Raw genomic sequence first — 20130 nt, 5'->3', positions numbered from 1 at the left:
CTGGAGACTATCATGCTAAGTGAAATAAGCCGGTCCCCAAAACACAAAGGCTGAATGTTCTCTCTCATACATGGATGCTAACTCACAATAAGGGGAGTAGGAAAGAATAGAAGTACTTTGGATTAGACAAAGGAGAATTAAGGGAAGGAAGGGGAATGGGAATAGGAAAGATAGTAGAATGAATTGGATATTACTTTCCTATATGCATATATGAATATGTGACCCATGTAATTCCACATCATGTACAACCAGAAGAATGGGAAGTTATACTCCATATATATATAATATGTCAAAAAACATTCTACTGTCATGTATAACTAATAAGCACAAATTTTAAAAAAGAATTTACTCCTGTAATTTTGTTAATTATTTTCTGATTATTTTGTATATCCTTTATTCTTTTCTTCCCCATCTTTGTGTTTTGGTGGTTTTCTTGAGTGATAAGATTTGATTTCTTTCTCTTTGTTTGTCCCATTTGAGGTGATGAATATGCTAAATACACTGATCAAATAGTGTATACATATTTTCAAAGCATCTCTTTCTGTCCTACAAATTTGTACAATAATAATATGACAATTAAAATTTAAAAGACAGCAATAGTATTTAAGTATTCAATGACTCTTAAAGAAGAAAGAATAGATTCTGTTGAAATTAGTTTTGTAGTATCCTTTTTACTTTTTCCAATCATTTGAAAACAAACTAATTCTTTTTTATCCCCTGATTGGATTGTGTTATACTTAATTATTATATATTGGCATTGGCCATGCAATGTATAGGTTATGGAGCATTGAAAAATAGCTAATATTTCCTGTTGGCACTCTCTAATGACCTAAATGTGTCATTTTTGTAATAATCTTATGAGATAGATTATGTTATTGTTTTCATTATAAATTGAGGGAACTGAGGTGCAGAAAGACTTTAGGCACCTTGTTCAAGATCAAATCATACATGGCAGAGCCAGGATCTCATTCAGATTGTTCCAGTGACCATAATAATGAATACATAATGCTTACATTTTTTCTAAATTAACTGTAGAATATGGTTTCTGTGTCACGAATTATATTTTCCCTTCAGCACCTGTGTTCTATAAGCAAATATTTGAATACTGTCATTTGGAGATTGGTGCTGATAAAACTAATATTTGCTTTTTTTAAAAAATTGTTATATGCTCCATTTATACCAAATGTCCAGCAAGGCAAATCCAAGAGATAGAAAGTACATTAGTAGTTGCTAGAGCCTGATGTGGAGAAAATGGGATTTCACTGTTAAGCGCTACAGAACTTCTTTTCCTGGAGAGAAAAAAAAATGTTCTAAAATTAGATAGTGGTGTTGATTGCACAATCTTATGGATATACTAAAAACCATGGAATTGCACACCTTAAAAGGGTGGACTTCGTGAGTTGTGAATTATATCTCAAGCTATTTTTTTAAATGAAATTGAAATTTTGTATATTGTTGTATCCTGAACACTTAAACTCATTCATTGTAAAATATACATATAGATTCTTTTAGATTCCCTAAATTACAAAATCATCTTGTCTGTGTGGGACTGTTTGGTTTCTTCCTTTCCAATACTTCCTTCCCTCTGTTTTGATTTCTTTTCTTTTACTTTCTATGACTTGCAGTGATATTTTGAAAAGATCTAGGGCTTCCTTGTCTTATTCTTAATTTCAAAGAGAAAGATTTCAATTCTCACCATTGAATTTGATGTTTTCTATGTGTGTTTTACAAATTTATTTTAATAAATCAAGGAAGTCTCTATTCCTATTTGATAATGGTTTATATTATGAATTCATGCTGAATATTAGTAAATTATATCTATTCATGTTTTGAGATAACCATATAGACTTTATTCTCTTAATATAATGAATTATATCAATTTTCAAATTTTATATCTATCTTTCAACTCTTGAATACTTTAACTTGTTTGCAATATGTTATTCTTTTCATATATGGTAGAATTTTTTCTCATATAGGATTTTTTTTCAGCTATATTAACAAGAAAGATTGGCCTGGGTTTTTCCTTTCCCACAATAGCCTTGTTAGGTTTTGATATTAAGGTTATACTGTACTCTTAAATGGCATTCAGAGTATTTCCTCTTCTATAATTCTCTGAAAGACTCTTTAAGATGGATACTATTTTCTTCCTTAGATGTATATGTGGAAGGATTGTAAACCCCGGAGCCAGGTTCTACCTACCCAAGGCCGCTGCTGTGCGGAGACCCCCAGGTGAAGCCACAGTCACCATGTCTGATCAGGAGGCAAAACCTTCAACTGAGTATTTGGGAGATAAGAATGAAGGAGAATGCATTAAATACAAAGTAATTGGACAGGATAGCAGTGAGATTCACTTCAAAGTGAAAATGACAACACATCTCAAGAAACTCAAAGAATCATACTGTCAAAGACAGGGAGTTCCAATGAATTCACTCTGGTTTCTATTTGAAGGTCAGAGAATTGCTGATAATCATACTCCAAAAGAACTGGAAATGGAGGAAGAAGATGTGATTGAAGTTTATCAGGAACAAACCATTCAACGGTTTAGATATTCTTTTATTTTTTTTTATTTTCCCTTAATCCTTTTTTATTTTAAAAAATAGTTCTTTTGTAATATGGTGTTCAAATGGAATTGAAAACTGGCACCCATCTCTTTAAAACATCTGGTAATTTGAATTCTAATGCTCATTATTCATTATTGTTTGTTTTCATTGTGCTGAGTTTTTGGTGATCAAACCTCAGCTCCCTTCATATTGCCCTCTCCTTTTAAAAAATTACACGTGTTTACAGAGAGGCCACCTTTTTCAGGACTGTACATTTTCAGACTTTTGGTGGTAAATAAGATTGACCAATGTGACTGTCTATAATGACTTTCCAATTGGCCCTGAAGTTCTAGCATGTGACTGCTTCACTCCTGGACTGTGACTTTCAGTGAGAGATGGAAGTTTTTCAGAGAACTGAACTGTGGGAAAATGACCTTTCCTTAACCTGATGCTACTTTTAAAATCTGAGGGTCTGGACCAAAAGAGGAGGACTATCAGGTTTGGAGTCAAGACAAACAGACATGGGGAGAGTAACAACTAACTCCAAAGATGGCTTCACTGAAGAGAAAACGTTTTAAGATTTTTTTAAAAAATCTTGTCAGAAGATCCTGGAAAAGTTCTAATTTTCATTAAAGTTATTCATGCAGAACTGTATACAACAGAACACTGCTCCTTTTATTTTATTTGTACTTTTGGCCTGGGATATGGGTTTTAAATGGACATTGTCTGTACCAGCTTCATTAAAATAAACAATATTTGTAAAAACCTTTTAAAAAGATGTATGTGTGGAAGTATTCACTACAGAAGTTATCTGGGTCTGAAATTTTCTTGGTGTAAAACATCTTAAAAGATTTTAAATTTTGGATTTTTTTATTTTATATTTACAGAATAAATAAGAATTTTTAATTATTTGCGTTTCAATATTTATAAGATGCATATCATTAGAAATTCATATATTTTATTTAAAATTTGAAATTATTGACATAAAATTATTTTAAATATATTTTTAAATCTGTAGGTTTTGAGGAAATACTTCAATTTTTGTTCATTTTCATTTTATAACAGGCCAGACTATGTATTTATTACTTTTATTATCATTTACTAAATAATCAACTTTAGTTTTGTTGATGTATTTTATTATATGTCTGTTTTCTATTTCATTAAATTCTGCTTGTAGATTTATGTCTCCTTGCCTCTAACTCATTTGGTATAGTTTGTGTTCTGTTTCCATATTCTGAAGCTAGTTGCCTGGGTCATTGATTTTCAGTGTTTCTTCTATTCTAATATGTGTACTTCATGTTATAAATATCTCTCTAGGTATGATTCAGTTATAGTCCTCAAGCTTTTTTCTTCCAAATAATGTTTGATATGTAGTTTTAATTACCCTTCACTCCAAACATTTTAAAATTTTTCATTGGACAAATTTGTTATTTAAATTCCAAAAATTTTGTAATTATTTTTACTATTGATTTTTGCTTAATTACACTATGACAAAGAAGTTACTCTATATTATTTCAGGGTTATTGTTTTTTTTTTTTTTCAGGGCCAAGGACCAAACTTAGGACCTTGCATGTGCTAGGCAAGTTCTTTGCCACTGAGCTAAATTCTCAATCCCCTTATTTCAGTTTTTTTTTTTTTGAAATTTGTTAAGATTTATTGTATAACCTAGATTCTATTCAATTTTAGTAAATGATTTGTATTCATTTTAAACAAATATGCAGAGTGCTGTCATTGTGCAGTGTTTTAAATGTCACTGTAGGTCAAATTTACTCATGATTTTGTTCATTTAATTTGTATCCCTACTGATTTTTGTCTTTTATCAGTTACAGAGAAAAGGGTGTTAACAAAAATATAGAAAAATTGTTTATTTATCCTTGTAATTCTGGAAATTTAAAAAATTTTGTTTTGAGATCAAGTTAATAGATGCATAAAATATTTAAATATTATAATGAAGTGACACTCCTTAACTCTTCTAATTCTGTTTGCTTTAAAGTTTATTTTATTATTAATTCCAATGACTTTATTTTGATTAGTCTTTCCATGTTATGATTTTTCTATATATTTACTTTCAATCTTCATGAATCTTCATCTTTCAGGTTTGTCTTTTTTTTATTTTCTTTTTTGGTATTGAGAATTGAACCTAGGGCCTTAGCATGTACATTCTCTGCCAGTGAGCTACCTCACTAGTTCCTCAGGTTTGTCTTTTGTACGGAGCATATAGTTGGGCTTTTTTCCAGTCTAAAAATCTTTGTTTTTAATTTGTTACACGTAGACCATTTGCATTACTGTAATTATTGATAGTAATAGGTATAAATTGATCATTGTATCAAGTTCCTTCTGTTTATCTCATATGATCCATATTAGTTTTCTTTCATATATAGGTGCTGGAAACTGAACCCAGGGGTAGTTTACCACTGAGTTACATCTCAAGTCCTTTTTTGGTAGCATCATTTATTCATTCAGCCAAGATTTGTTGAATTAAAGAATAACTTGAAATATGTTAAGTTCAATGGTCAGGTCAGATTATTGGGGAAAGTAGTTTGGAAAATGTCCTGCCAAAGTAGTGTTTTTGGAACACCAATATGAAGCACTTTTTCATAACATGATGTAAATCATATCCAGTTTTGCTGCATAATTATTATAATAATAACATCCACATTAATTACAACAATTTTCTATCCATGAAATTCACTTGATCATCTCAAAACTCTATGGAAAAAGGTAAGTTATAATTAATATAATTTTTAAAATAATATGAAGAAAATGATGCTTAGACAAAGAAAGAAACTTGCATGATGTCAAATCTCAAGTAGCATATTATGTGTGCATGAGTGTGTGTGTGTGTGTGTGTGAGTATGTGTGTGGTGTGCGCACACATGCACTTCAACCCCAAATCTAAGTTCAGTCCTTTTTTTTTCTTTTTTTAAAATTTTATTTATTTTTTAGTTTTTTAGGTAGACAAAATATCTTTATTTTACATTTATGTGGTCCTACGGATCAAATCCAGTGCCTCGTGCATGCTAGGTGAGCACTCTACCACTGAGCCACAACCCCAGCCCAAGTTCAGTCCTTTTTGAGACAGTGTCTTGCTATGTTGCTGAGGCTGGCCTGGAAATTTCAATCCCCCTGCCTCAGTCTCCAGAGTCGCTAGGATTACAGGCATCCATCACCACTCCCAGATAGTTTTCTCTTTAGGATCATTTTAAAGCATGTATTCTTGGCCTATCAAATGCTAATACTTATACTTTAACAAGGCCATTATGGGAAAGGAAAAATCCAGGCCAATCTTTCTTGTTAACATAGCTGATAAAAAAAATCCTATAGGAGAAAAAATTCTACCATTATGAAAAGAATAATATACTGAAAACAAGTTAAAGTATTCAAGAGTTGAAAGATAGATATAACATTTGAAAATCAATTGATATAATTCATTATATTAAGAGAATAAAGTCTAACTATATGATTATCTCAAAACATGAATAGATATAATTTATTATGTTCAGAATATTTTCATAACAAACTATTATCAAATAGGAATAGAGACTTCTTTGATTTATTATAATTTTACACACTCCCCAAATATTACATTTTAAATACTTTTAATCTCACCCTCTTAACTCATATTTCTGTCAAAATGGATTAGCAATATGATAATATTACTGTTTTATAAGTATTGATTTAAATTTATGTAGATTTTTTTTAATTGCTTCATATCCCTTCCCTCTCCAATCTTCCATCTGAGATCATTTTCCTTTTATCTGAAAAGTGTTCTCTAGGATTTCCTTTACTTCATACCTGCTGGTGTCAAGCATTCTCACTTTTTGTTTATTTGTAAAAGTCTTTATTTCACCTTAATTTCTGAAGTGTATTAGTGATGGTTATCAATATCTAGGTTGGCACTTTTTTTGGAAAACACAACCTGTATTTGACTTTCTTCATGTTGTCGTTGTTACTGTTGAGAAATCAGCAATCAGTCTAACTTGTTTCTTTCAAGGCATAATCTATTTTTTCTGGCTACTTTAAAATTTTCTATTTGTCTTTGATTCTCTACAAATGCACTACATTAGTACCTCCACCCCCATCTTCAGAGGACATGTTCCAAAACCCAGATCTAACACAGTAGGTAGTACCAAACCTCATAATTTAATGTTTTTTCTATAATTTAACTAAGCACCTTACCATGTATAGTGGCCATAATGTTTGCTGTTGAGGTGCAACAGTAAAACTAGCATGAATTTCTTTTTCTTCAAAATTTCATAGATAGAAGATTAATTCTTACCATAGATCTTAGCAACCTCAGTATATGATATTTTTTAAATATTTATTTTTTAGTTGAAGTTGGACACAATACCTTTATTTATTTATTTTTATGTGGTGGTGCTGAGGATCAAACCCAGGGCCTCTCATGTGCTAGGCAAGCGCTCTACCTCTGAGCCACAACCCCAGCCCAGCACATGATATTTTTACTTATTAAGTTGAGAACTCCTACCTTTTCACTTCAGGGAAATACTTTATGTCTTCTCTTTTGGCATGTCTGAATTGCAGTCATCACTACTTTTGTGCCTTGGGTTCACTATTAAGTAAAGTAAGGATTACTTGAACACAGCACTGTGATACAATAACAGTAGATTTGATAACTGAGACTAAGTGACTCAGATGGATATAATATATAGCATGGATGTGCTGGAGAAAGGGATGGAGTGGGATAGCCTGAGATTTCATTGTGCTACTCAGAACAGCAGGCAATCTAATACTTATTATTTCTGGAATATTCCATTTAATGTTTTTGAATTATGATTGACTGGAGGTAACTGAAAACAAAACCACAGGTAAGGGAAGATTGCTTTACTGTGCATTTGGTGTGAGTTTCTCTTTGGGATATGTTGGGACTCTTGAATCTATATATCAGCATCTTTCATTTGTTTTGAAAATTTTTCAGCCATAATATTTTTGGAGATTGTTTCTGAACAATTCCATTTATCTTTTTCTTATGAAAGTTCAGTTGAACATGTTCAATCTTATGTTTTTTTTTTCTTCTACATCTCATAACTTCCCTTCTATTAGTTCTCATCTTCTTTACTTTCTGTGCAGCTTTATGGGTAAGTTTCTTCTGAACACCATTTCTAGTTCTTTAATTTCAAGCTGCATAACTCCTGTTAAACCATCTATTTAGTTACTAATTTCAGCTAAGTTTTGTAAGTTGTTTACTAAAATAACTTCCCTTTGCTTATTTTTCAAATTTTCTGATTTTGAGTTCCCTGTTGAAATCTTCAAGATTAGATTTTGTATAACCAAATACTCTAAGCTTTGTGGTTTAATAGTCATAATCAAGTAATTCAAATCTCATGGATCTGTTTGTGCTGCCTGTTGTCTCTACTACTTATTACTCATAATGTCTCTTTTCTTGTACCTCTGGTTATTTCTGATTTCTGGATATTATACTTGAGCAATTGCTTACTGGATTAACTTTAGGCCTAGGATTATGGAATATTTTGTTTGCATTGGTCAGGGCCGTAAGTGTGCTTACTGTCTGGAATCACTATAATAATCTATATTCGTATCTTAAAGTTTACTAGTCATTCTAGATGATGTAAACCCAAGATACATGTCCAGGTTGGTGTCATATGTATGTAGTCCCAATTACTTGGGAGGTTGAGCCAGAATGATCACTTGAGCCTGACAATTTGAAGCTAGCCTGCACAGCATAGTGAGACCCTGTCTCAAAATAAAAAAAAATAAAAAGGGCTGGGGATGTAGCTTGGTTGTTAAGTGCTCCTGGATTCAATCCCCAGTACAAAAAAAAAAAAAAAGCAAAACAAACAAACAAAAACCCCCATCTGCTCCAATTTTTGTGCATAGCTACTTCTGAGACAGATTTCTGAGTAAATCACCATGTACCAGCATACAGATCTGTAATGCAGGATAAGATCACATTTGATCTGCTACATCTGACCACCTTTCTGGTGAGCTCTTTCTACAAAGAGAGTGGGGAGGGACAACAAGAAGGAAGAGGAGGAGGAGAGATGGGTACAAGGTAGCCTTTGTTAAAGGCCACATGAGGGGTGTAGACCCTATGTGCAGTAGGCACAGAGAAGGGAAAGATCACTTCCAGCTGGGGGGTTTCAAAGGATGAATGAAAGAGGATGAATACCAGACCTCTAATAATGAGAAGGAACAGGATCTGGGAGGAATAAGAGAGCAGGTAGCAGGAAGAAAATGGCATGTAAAGACAATAAGAAACAAATATAGTGTGCTTGGGTCACAAGTAGTGAAAGCAGAGAAGTACATGACTAGTACATGAATGTGTGTCCTGGGGCACAATTCTGATGATGTTAGGATTAAGAGAATAAATTTTGCTCTGTAAGTGATGGGCTTGCCATTCAGGGCCTTCGAAAAGGATAATACCATGTTGAAACTGGGGGAGAGTTAAGTTTAACTTGATGGTAATATACAAAATTTATTGGAATGGAAGTGGGTAGGTAAGGAAGCAGGAAAACTAGAGAAGGAACTATCATAGAGTTCAGATATGAGATTATGAGGTTTTAAGGTAGTTATAGATTAAGGAGATACCCTGAAGCAAGAAGGGGACTTGTTGACTGGGAGAGAAAAATCAAATGATACTTTGATTTCAAGTTGACATTACCTGATCCTTTTGTAAAGATAGGCAAAGTTAATTAATGTCAGGTTGGGATTTGTAGTCAAAACAGGCTAGTTGCTCCCTCCCTCTTTCTATATCCTGACCATCTTCTGGGGCTTAGGTCAAGGTCCATTTCCTTTTTTTTTTTTTTTAAAAAAGAGATATAGAGAGAGAAATTTTTAATATTTATTTTTTAGTTTTGAGTGGACACAACATCTTTATTTTATTTTTATGTGGTGCTGAGGATCAAATCCAGCGCCCACGCATGCCAGGCAAGCACACTACTGCTTGAGCCACATCCCCAGCCCCCATTTCCTTTTGAAAGCTTTCTCTGTATATTTCAGACCAATATCACCAATGTCTTCTTTGAGCCCCTGTTGACCCAAGATTCCATCCTTCCCTTTAGCCCTTTCCACAGATAGCCTCATGTAAAGAAGTTTTCTGCCTACTGAGAGAGCATATCTTCCAACAAGGTAGTGCCCTGCTCTGAGACGTAGCCCTTTCCATTTAGGGATGCAAGGAAGTGCTAGGCATCCTTAGGCTCCTGAAGAAATAAATATTAACTCATCACCCAACAGAGAAAGAAATTGAGAAAATGGGAGATAACAGAGGAACATAGAGACAGCCTCATTCTATGACCTGGCACTATCCAGCTTGTGTAAACTTAAACTCTTAAACAGGATAGGGAGATAGCTTAGTGTGCTCAAGGCCAGGGGTTCCATCCCCAGAACTGCCAATAAAATAATAATTTAAAAAATTCTTAACTGTGAATAAACACTGAGCCCCAGGTTCCTAATTGATTCAATGAGGCAATGAATCCTTATTTCACAGATTGGTGAGAGGGTACCTTATTACCCCACTGACCTATATAAAGCAGCTATCTCCATTCAAGACACTTAGCAAGTACTCAGTAATGGTGAATGTCCCAGAGGTCTCCAGAGGAAAAGTACTGTTTCTTTGTGATTGGTCTTTGTGTCTCCCCCATCCTCACATACTCTTGTGGATGTATAAGAAATACTTATGACTGCATTTTATTGAGGGCCCAAGATGTATTATTATTTCCATGTGTTTCAGATGTGGAGGCAACACAATGGAAGTGACTTACTCAAGGACACAAAGTAGTGATTTTTTTTCCCCCTGGAAACTCAAAGGGATCTCCTGATTCCAGTATTTGGTCCAAACAGAAGCAGCATCCACAGTAACTTGTATTTATGTTTCTCATATACCTGTGCTTCCCAGATGTTCATCTAGAAGGTAACATAATGGGGCAGAAGAGTCATTGATAGTGCAGTGTGTTTTTCTCCTATCCAATCATCTGTTGATCTGATGTCACTGAAGCTCATATTATATATATTAGTTCCTCTTACTACAAAATTATATCTTTAGTGGGAGTTCAAGATGAGGTTTGAAACAACATTTTTTAAAGACCTAATTAGTATATGTTGAACACTTTTATAAGCATTTTTGTTTAGAATTCACAATAATCCTCTGATGCTGATAATGTTATTCCAACTTTCCAGATAAGAAAACTAAGGCTCATGGAGTTTTAGGAACTTTTCCAAGTTCACACAACCAATAAGTTGCAAAGCTGGTATTTTAGTTCTTGACCTCCACAGTAAATAATGAGACTGGCTGTCAAAGTGTATGTAATATGGTAACCATATGATGTGATGCACATAAAATAACAACAAAACCTCTTGATGATGATGATAACAAAGATGAAATATCTCCTTAGGTTTAGGGTCCTGGGCTATGAAGTTAGAGCAAAATGTCAATGTACTGAATAGGCCAGTTTTTTGGCACTATATTGAAATGCTACCTTATCCACATATTAAAAGTGCATTAAAACCTAGGAGTGTAGAAGAGCATTCTTATCTTCTACTAGAAGATAAACCAGTACCACTCTGTTTTAATTATTTATTATTAGAAGCTCTCATGTGTTAAGATGGGTAGACAGAATTCACAGCTTTGTAAGACTGAGTCATCCCATCTGGAAATCTGGCCTCCTAATTGTCTAAACATCCAAAAGACACATTTCTTATCAATTATCTCAACAAAATTCAAAATTTACTTTAGATCTTCAATAATGACTAAAAATTGATTTGAATATAATCAAACTAAGGACAGGGACCCTTTTTAACCTGACGTATAGAATAGCTTCTGAATGAGAGATAATGTATTACCAATAGTTGCTACAAGAGCTGTAATAAAGATGGAACAGGAAAAGGTATGGAGACAATATGATATAAAATATTTTAGAAAAATGAATATATTAGAGGATAGTAAGACTTGAGATACTAAAACCAGAAAGGGACCTGACACTATGGGCCAAGAAAGAGGAGTTGGTTATCTGAACATGCACAGTAAGAGTAGAAATGGGGGAGAACTAAAAGGATTGGTAAGAGTATAATTATGTGCCACATAATGATATTTTGATAGATGATGGACTTCATATATAATAGTGATTCCATAAGATTATGTCACCTAATGACACTGTAGTTATCCTATTTTATATAAATACCTTATATGATGTTTGCACAATGCCAAAATTGCCAATTGATACAACTCTCAGAATGTATGCCCATTATCAAGTAACATGTGACTGTACTTGGTCACAGGGAGAAAAAGGGAATCAGGGATGATTCCCAGACTTTTGCATGGGCAACTGTGTGGTTTCTGCGACCATCAACTAAGATAAAGGAAAGAAGAGAGGGAGATTGTGTGGGAAGGAAGGAAATGAAAGATGATGAAATCACTTGGGGACATTGAATTTGAGGTATTCCAGGGATATCTGAGTGGATATGTCTAATAGTTATTTAAAATGTATCTGAATCAAGTTGACTCTAAAGTTCAGACGGAAAAGTAAATATGCAAGAACATGTAGGGAAAATCTGAAAAAGAAAAATTATTGGGGGTAGTAACTCTTCCAGATATGTGAACTTAATATAATCATCTATAATTCAAACTGGTAGTATGAATATCAAACACACCAATGCAATAGAATAAAAAGCCCAGAAAGCTTCCCAAATACATATGAAAATTTAGCATGTAATAAAGGTAGCATCTCAAATCACAGGGGCAAAGATGGACTTTTAAACAACTGAGAAACTAATTAGAAAAAGAACATTGGCCTTGTGGAGTGGAGATCCATACCTCATACCATACACAAGTATAAACTCTAAACATAAACAAAACAATATGCATATGAGAAGAAAACACAGGTTAATACTTCTCTGACCATAAGTAGGAAAAGATTTCTTAATTATGAATGAAAGCGTAGAGGTGAGAAACGCTTGATATGTTTGACTACATTTTTCAATGCACGGCAGAAAATGCCATAAGCAAAGCCAAAACACAGGTGACAAACTAGAAGGTAATATTTGCAACATATACAACAGGTTTAATAAAGTTAATGTATAAATTCCCACTAGAAAAATATGGAAAAGCCATGAATAGACAATGCACACAGAAAGATATTTAAATTGCCCTTGAACATAGAGAAAGGCAAAAGGAAAAGCCATTGAGATACTACTTCTCAACTATGATATTAGTGAATACTTAAACGTATTTCATATGGTATGTTGTAAGGGCATCAGTAAACACTATTATTTTTGGTGAGAAAGGAAAAATAAATCTGAGGTTTGGGGAGAAAATATGGAGATGCAAATTTGGGAGTTCAGTTTTTAGAGGCAAACGAATGAGAACACACAGCTAGAGAGAACTTGAGGAGAAAGGAGGCCCAGGACAGAACCCTAGGGAATGCTGCCGGTCAGGGTGGCAGCTCAGCTTCCCGGAGAAACCACCGGGCTCTAGAATCAGGCAGAGCTGGTTTTGAAAAACAGTTGTTGGGGTTCAGGAGCTGAGCGCTCTCAACAAAATCGGATATGCTCTCTGATTAGCTGTCACTACTTTAATGGGCATCTGAGAGGTATGCTGTACGACGATGTGGTGAGATGCACCAGGTAAAGCACCTGGAGTTAAGAAGTCTTCCCTCCCCCCACCCCATTTGCCACCTACATTCCCCACTGTCCGCATCTTCTCAGCCCCTTGGGGATGGGGGGTGGTGAGGTGGGTCAGGCAGGAGGGGGGGGGCGAGCTCGGGTGACGCGACGTTCACGTGACCGGCGGGGCGCCGACGTGGGCACCAGCCCCCGCGCCCGCCTGCCCGCCCGCCCGCCCTGCGGTCCGGTCCCGGCGCCCGCGCGGAACCAGCTCCCTGAGCTGCGCTGGGCGGCGGGCGAGCAGCGAGCGGGCTTCTGCGAGCCCGAGGAGGCGCAGGCCTGTCCCGGGTCCTCGCAGGTCAGTAAACAGGCGGGCACTGCCAGCGGACCCGGGGCAGGGGTGGAGGTGGGTGGCAGGATCCCGCAGCAGCGGGCAGGGGGCTGGGGAAGGGATCAGCGATGTCGGTGAGAAGAGGGGTGCAGAGCAGTTGGGGAGGGTGGGCCCTTGCAGTGGCCTGGCTGCTTTCTGGACCCCCATCCCTCCATCCATTTTAGAGCAAACCATGGTGGGGGGGCGTCCCCGCAGTGCGGCAGTGAAACGTAGACGCATTCTGAGGATAACCCCCTCTCACGCTCTGCGCCTGCTAACACAAATTGAATGACTTGAGCGAAAGGGGAGTGGGTTGGACAGGTCGCCTCTGGGAAGGGGGACATGCAGACCCAAACGTAGTTTGGAAAGCATCCTGGTTTGGTGCCCAAGGCCTGAAAAGAAATGGCGGCTGGGGTGCGGGAGAGGGTAGCAGAGGAAAAGGTTGAGTAAGGTGGGCCTGGATTCAGGAAAGAGTCTTGAGTCCGGGTCAGTCCTGAGAGCGCCTCTCCCGCCTCCGCATCCTGTCTGTCTGCAGGTCTGTGCTTCTGTTGTTCCCAGTGCTCTGCAGGGCCTGAAGAGAGGAGCAACCCGCCCAGGATCCCTGCAGGTCAGTGGGGGGAGGGGTAGGAGGAGGGAGCATGGACAGGGACCCAGAGGGGTGAGAGTGCAGAGGACACGGGCCCCGGGCAGACTGTGGTGCCCCACTGCCCACCCCCACCGCATGGATTACACGCACCTCGCCACGCTGAAGCGGCATGGAGAAGGTGACAGGAATGGTTGGCTCTCTGTCAGGGAGGAGTGTGGGGTAAGGGACCTGCAGAGGGCCAGACCAGCTTAGGGGAACCCTCTCAAGGGCGAGATGCAATACTCTGTGGGCCTGCGTTAAACCCCTAGACCTTCAGTTTCCCATGTCTCCTTTTTGTCTCCTCTTCTCTGCATCCCTACCCCCCACGACAGAAGGAGGGGAAATCTCGACATGGAAAAACCCTACAGCGAAAATGAAGGAAAACTGGAAAACGAGGAAAAGCCAGAAGACGAAGTAGAGCCTGAAGATGAAAGAAAGTCAGATGAAGAAGAAAAGCCAGACGAGGAGGGGAAGCCAGCAAGGGAGGGAAAGCTAGAAGATGAGGGAGAGCCAGAAGAGAAGGGACAATCGAAAGATGGGGGCAAGGCAGAAAAGCAGGGCAAGTCGGAAGGTCAGAGCAAGCCACCAGGGGAGGGCAAGCCAGAATCCCAGGCAAAGCCAGCCAGCGAGCCTAGGGCCGCCGAAAAGCGCCCCGCTGAAGATTATGTGCCCCGGAAAGCCAAAAGAAAAACGGACAGGGGCACCGACGATTCCCCCAAGGACTCTCAGGAGGACTTACAGGACAGGCATTTGAGCAGTGAGGAGATGATGAGAGAATGTGCAGATGTGTCAAGGGCTCAGGAAGAGCTAAGGAAAAAACAACAGAAAATGGGTAGTTTTCACTGGATGCAAAGAGATGCTCAGGATGCGTTCAACCCAAGGGGCCAACGGGGTGTCAGGGGAGTGAGGGGCGGAGGTAGGGGCCAAAGGGGCTTACACGACATTCCCTACCTTTAATGCCTTTGGTCATGGATTCAGACTTCTCTGATGAGATATTGCCGGCCCTGCTTTCCCTGGTAGATACTTGCCAGGTCCTGTGCTTTAACCTTAAGCTGATATTTTGCTTTAGGTGTCACTCTTGTTACCAGCAGCCTTTTGACCCAACTACAGCGCTCTTTTAGTACAGGATTTTCACCCATGTGCATGTCCATTGTATAATAACAATAAAAAGTTTGCAAAACCACATATACAGTGTCAGTCCATTTTTATAAAAATGTAAATATGTTTGCATAATGCATTTGTGCTCAGACAAAACTCTGCAAGTGTGTACACTAAAAAGTAGGCAATAGTGACCTCCAAGGTGACCAAGAATAGATATTACCTGTTAGTCTTACCACCTGAGGATTAGGTACCTTCATGCCATTCCTTTGCTGGTGTGCCCAAAGTGGGTCTTCCCTAGGTGGTACCAGGTCAGTAGTCACTGTTGCTCCTTCTCCTGGGTCCTCTACCATCTTATTGCTCCCTAGTGTGTGGTGCTTTTCCTTTTATCTTTCCTTTCTTTTTGCTCACTCATATTTACTTTTCCCTAACTTATATGGATTATATTTTCCACATAATATTTTTTAAAACCCAAATCAGAAAGCAATATGTGATAAGTGACTGAATTATTGAAGAATATTATGAGGGCAATAAAGATATTTAAAATTCTTGCTATCAGAATGTAAAACAAATAAAGTTAACAATACCTCTGGGACTCAGAACTAAAATCAGCCTGGCACTTATAACAGGGTTATTCTTACTATAAGAGTTAGTCTTATCATCTGTGAAATGGGGATAATTACTTGCTTCACAGGATTGCACAGTGCATCAGATGGCATGATAAATATGTGATATGTTTTGAGCTAGCTCCCTTGCAGTAGCAGGACCCTGGACCTTATTATACACTGAAGCGGGAGTTGAAGGTAGTTCTTACCCATGCCCAGGAAGAACTCCAAGAGCTGAGAAGGGGTGTCATTCTTCTCTGGATACAACCATATCTGTTTGGGCAGTCCCATCATGCTATGACCTATAACTGTACTCCCTCCTGACAACCTCTTCTATAATGGAGTCCTCATGGTGACAAGGCCCAACTGATTCTCTACAATCCCCAAAGAGCTAAAACCCCTATTTGACCCCCAAAGGAATATGCATAAAGGCCCTCTCCTAATGCATATTTTGGTGCATTCTGCATGTCAGACTTTTGGATTAGGGGTGCTCAACAGGTAAATCCTATGTAAATATTCCAAAATCCAAAAAAAAACTTTGAAATCTGAAATATTTCTGGCCCCAAGCCTTTCTGTTAAGGGATACTCAACCTTTGGTAACATGTGTTTTCCTTAGTGGAACACCCTGTTATGCCATGAAATTTTTCAATCAAATGTTACTAAAATTTATCAAAAAATAAAATTCAGGAGCTGGGGTTGTAGCTCAGTGGTAGAGCACTTGTCTAGCACATGTGGGACCTGGGTTCAATCCTCAGCACCACATAAAAATAAATAAATAAAATAAAGGTATCATGTCCATCTACAACTACAAAACTATTTTAAAAAATAGAATTCAAAGTTATATCTCTGGGCTCAGCCTGCAAAATAGTTAAGCCAGCCTTGTGCTCTAATTTTTAAAAGTTTGTTTCAATTAATTTTTCAAGGACAAGACTTGCCCATCAAATCCTGGAGTAACAAAGGTTTAGAGTCCAGGGTCCAGGAGGGAGAGACACCCCTGCTAATGTGTTTTCCCAGACTCTTTGGAAAGAATTGTCAGTGGAGTCTGCTCTGCAGAAGCAGTGTGAAAGAGATCAGGCTCATCCTCCCTGCATTGTTCAGGCACCAGTGCACTTCATTTTCCCATTCAGAAGCTACCTGAATGGTGGTCAAGAAACAGGGGCCCAGGGCAACTCCCTCATGGTTTAATGTCCTGACCAAGATTCTATTTGTTTTTACTCATTGGAAGAGTCTTGAGATCTAAATGCTAGCAGGCCACATCATTCCCCTCTAACTAGCCATATCTGCTTATTCAGATACTGAGTGTGTCCACTGAAGGCATCCACTGCAGAACAAACTCTCAATAAATGAGAAGAAAATAAATGACCATCTCTGTAGTGTCTGTCAGCCTCTTCTCACATCCCACTAGGCCAGGGTTTGTTCCATGGGCCCATGTATGAAGTGACCATAGGAAGTAAGAATAGTGCTATGAAAGAAGTCAATAATATCGGCTTCCCTCACCAACCTAATCTAACTATTGTTACAGCCGAGTTTGGAATCTGTCAAAAGCAGAAACCAGTGATGAGTCTCAGATATTGTAGCATTTCCAGAAGGAAGGTTGATAACAGTGGGCTTCTTCCACCAGGAAGAGGCAATACCTGATCTTTAAATGGAAATAATTGTACTTTTTACAGTTTTATTGAGGTATAATTCACATACCATAAATTTGTGTGCTTTTAAAGCATACAATTTAATGGCATTTAGTATATCCAGAGTTGTGTATCCATAGCCACTATCTAATTTTATAACATCCTCATCATCCAAAAAAAGAAACCCTTTATACATTAGCAAACATTATACATTCCCCTTTTTTCTCCATCCCTCAACCCAACTTTCTGGCAACCACTAATTTGTCTCCATGGTTGAATATTGTTGACATTTAATATAAATGTTATCATATACTATATGGGTTTGGTGAGGGTACTGGAGCTTGAAGCTGGGGCATTCTACCACTGAGACACATCTCTAGCCCTTTTTGCTTTTTATGTTGAAACAGGGTCTTGCTAAATTGCTGAGTCTATCCTTGAATTTGTGATCCTCCTGCCTCAGCTTCTCAAGTGACTGGGATTACAGGAGTGTGCCACTTCCTCTAGCTCAATATGTGGGCTTTGTGACTAGTTTATTTCACATAGCTTGTATTTTGAAAGTTCATCCATGTTGTAGGATGCATTAGTACTCCATTACTATCTTACTATCTAATAATATTCAATTAAATGGTAAACCACATTTTTAAAATTCATTTAATTGGTCACAACATTTAAGTTCTTTTCACCTTTGGCTACTATAGATAACGTTGCTATGGATATTTATGTAAAATTTTGTGTTTGAACACTGTTTTCAATTCTTTGGAGGATATTCTTAGGAGTAAAATTGCTGGGTCATATGGTAATTATATGCTTAATATTTTGAAAAACTGCCCAACTATTTTCCAAGGGAAATTTATCATTTTGCACTTACACCTACAGCACATGAGGGTTACAATTTCCCCATATTCTCCCCCAATTCGCTATTTTCTGCCTTTATTTTATTCATTCTAATGGGTGTGGATCTTCCTGTCATCTGATTTGCATTCCCATAATTGCTAACAATTTAAATATCTTTATTGGCATGGGGACCATTTGTATATCTTCTTCTTCAGGGAATTGTCTAAATAAACCATTTGCCCTTGTTTAAGTTGGGTTTATTTTTTCTTTTGTTGTTCACTTGTAAAAGAACTTTATATATTCTAGGGTCAATTCCCTTATCATGTAAATGATTTGCAAATGTTTTCTCCCATTATGTGGATTGTCTTTTAAATCTTTGTATGATGTGCTTTGAAGTACAAATTTTTTTTTAACTAAGTCCAATTTATCTGTTTCATCTTTCTTCTTTTTAAAACAAATATTTTTAGTTGTAGATGGACACAATACCTTTTTTATTTATTTATATTTATGTTATGCTGAGGATTGAACCCAGTACCTCACACGTGCTAGGCAAGGGCTCTGCCATTGAGGTACAATCCCAGCCCCTTCTATGCTTTTGATGGCTTATTTAAGGAAACATTGTCTAACCCATGGTTGTGAATATTTACTCCTATGATTTTTTGACATTTATTTTTTAGTTGTAGTTGGACACAATACCATTTACTTATTTATTTATTTGGTGCTGAGGATTGAACCCAGGGTCTTGCACGTGCTAGGTGAATGCTCTCCTGATGAAGCACAACCTCAGCCCCAACTCCTATGTTTTCTTCTGACTTTTAAAAAATATTTATTTTTTAGTTATAGGTGAACACATATCTTTATTTTATTTTTATGTGGTGCTGAGGATCGAACCCAGTTCCTCACACATACTAGGCTAGTGCTCTACCTCTGAGCCACAACCCCAGCCCCTTCTTCTGATCTTTAGAGTTTCACTCCTTACACTTAGATATTTGATTCATTTTGAGTTTTCATATGATGTAAGATAGGGGTTTTTTTTTTTTTTTTGGTTTTTCTTTTTCTTTTTTTAGGGAGCAGGATTTTTATTTATTTATTTTTCAATAATTTTTTTTACTTTAAAAAAATGTTCTAATTAGTTATACATGACAACAGAATGCATTTTGTAGGATAAGGGTTTATGCTCATTCTTTTGCATGAAGATATCCGGTTGTACCTTTTCTTAAAAAACAGTTATTTGGGTATTGAATGATTTTTGGAACATTTCTCAAAAGTCCACTGACCATAAATGTGAGGGTTTAGTTCTATACATTCAATTGTTTTACTTATATATATGTCTGTCTTCTGCCAATAGCATACTGCCTTGATTACTATTGCTTTGCAGGAAGTTTAGAAAAAGAGAAATGTGAGGCCTCCGAATTTCTTCTCCTTTTTCAGGATCGTTTTGCCTGTTTTGGGCACCTTGCACATCCACATGAATTTTGGGATAACCTTGTCAATTTCTGCAAAGAAGTCTGCTGAAATTTTGAAAGGGCTTGCTGTGAATCTGTAGGTCAATTTGAGGATTACTGCTACTTTAACAATATTGTCTTCTAATACACAAATATAGCGTGTCTTTACATATATTTAGGAATTTAATTTCAATTTTTTTAGTTTTCAGTGTATAATTCATGAACTTATTCAGTTAACTTTATTCCTAAACATTTTTTTCTTTTTGTTTTATTTTGTTTTATAGTACTGGGAATTAAACTTGAGGCCTTGCACATGCTAGGCAAGCACTCTACCATTGAGCTACACCTAAGTCCATTTTATTCTTTTTAATGCTATGTAAATGAAATAACTTCTTTATTTCATTTTCAGT

The 20130-nt window shown here is 37.0% G+C and overlaps 1 protein-coding gene and 1 pseudogene across 1 annotated transcript; both read left to right on the top strand.

The window, feature by feature from the left end:
* The first annotated feature begins 2193 nt into the window (after window positions 1–2193).
* Window positions 2194–4102, top strand: LOC113192687 (small ubiquitin-related modifier 1 pseudogene; annotated as a pseudogene).
* Window positions 4103–14464: 10362 nt separating this feature from the next.
* LOC113192705 (uncharacterized) lies at window positions 14465–15020 on the top strand. Its single transcript, XM_026402892.2, is given in 2 exon segments — window positions 14465–14986; window positions 14988–15020. Coding segments are annotated over 2 exon segments (555 nt in total).
* The last annotated feature ends 5110 nt before the right edge of the window (window positions 15021–20130 follow it).

Source organism: Urocitellus parryii, chromosome X (genome assembly GCF_045843805.1).
Source record: "Urocitellus parryii isolate mUroPar1 chromosome X, mUroPar1.hap1, whole genome shotgun sequence".
In the NCBI taxonomy this organism is placed as follows: Eukaryota; Metazoa; Chordata; class Mammalia; order Rodentia; family Sciuridae; genus Urocitellus; species Urocitellus parryii.
Note: the sequence above shows the minus strand (reverse complement) of the source record. Positions and strands in the feature narration are given on the sequence as shown.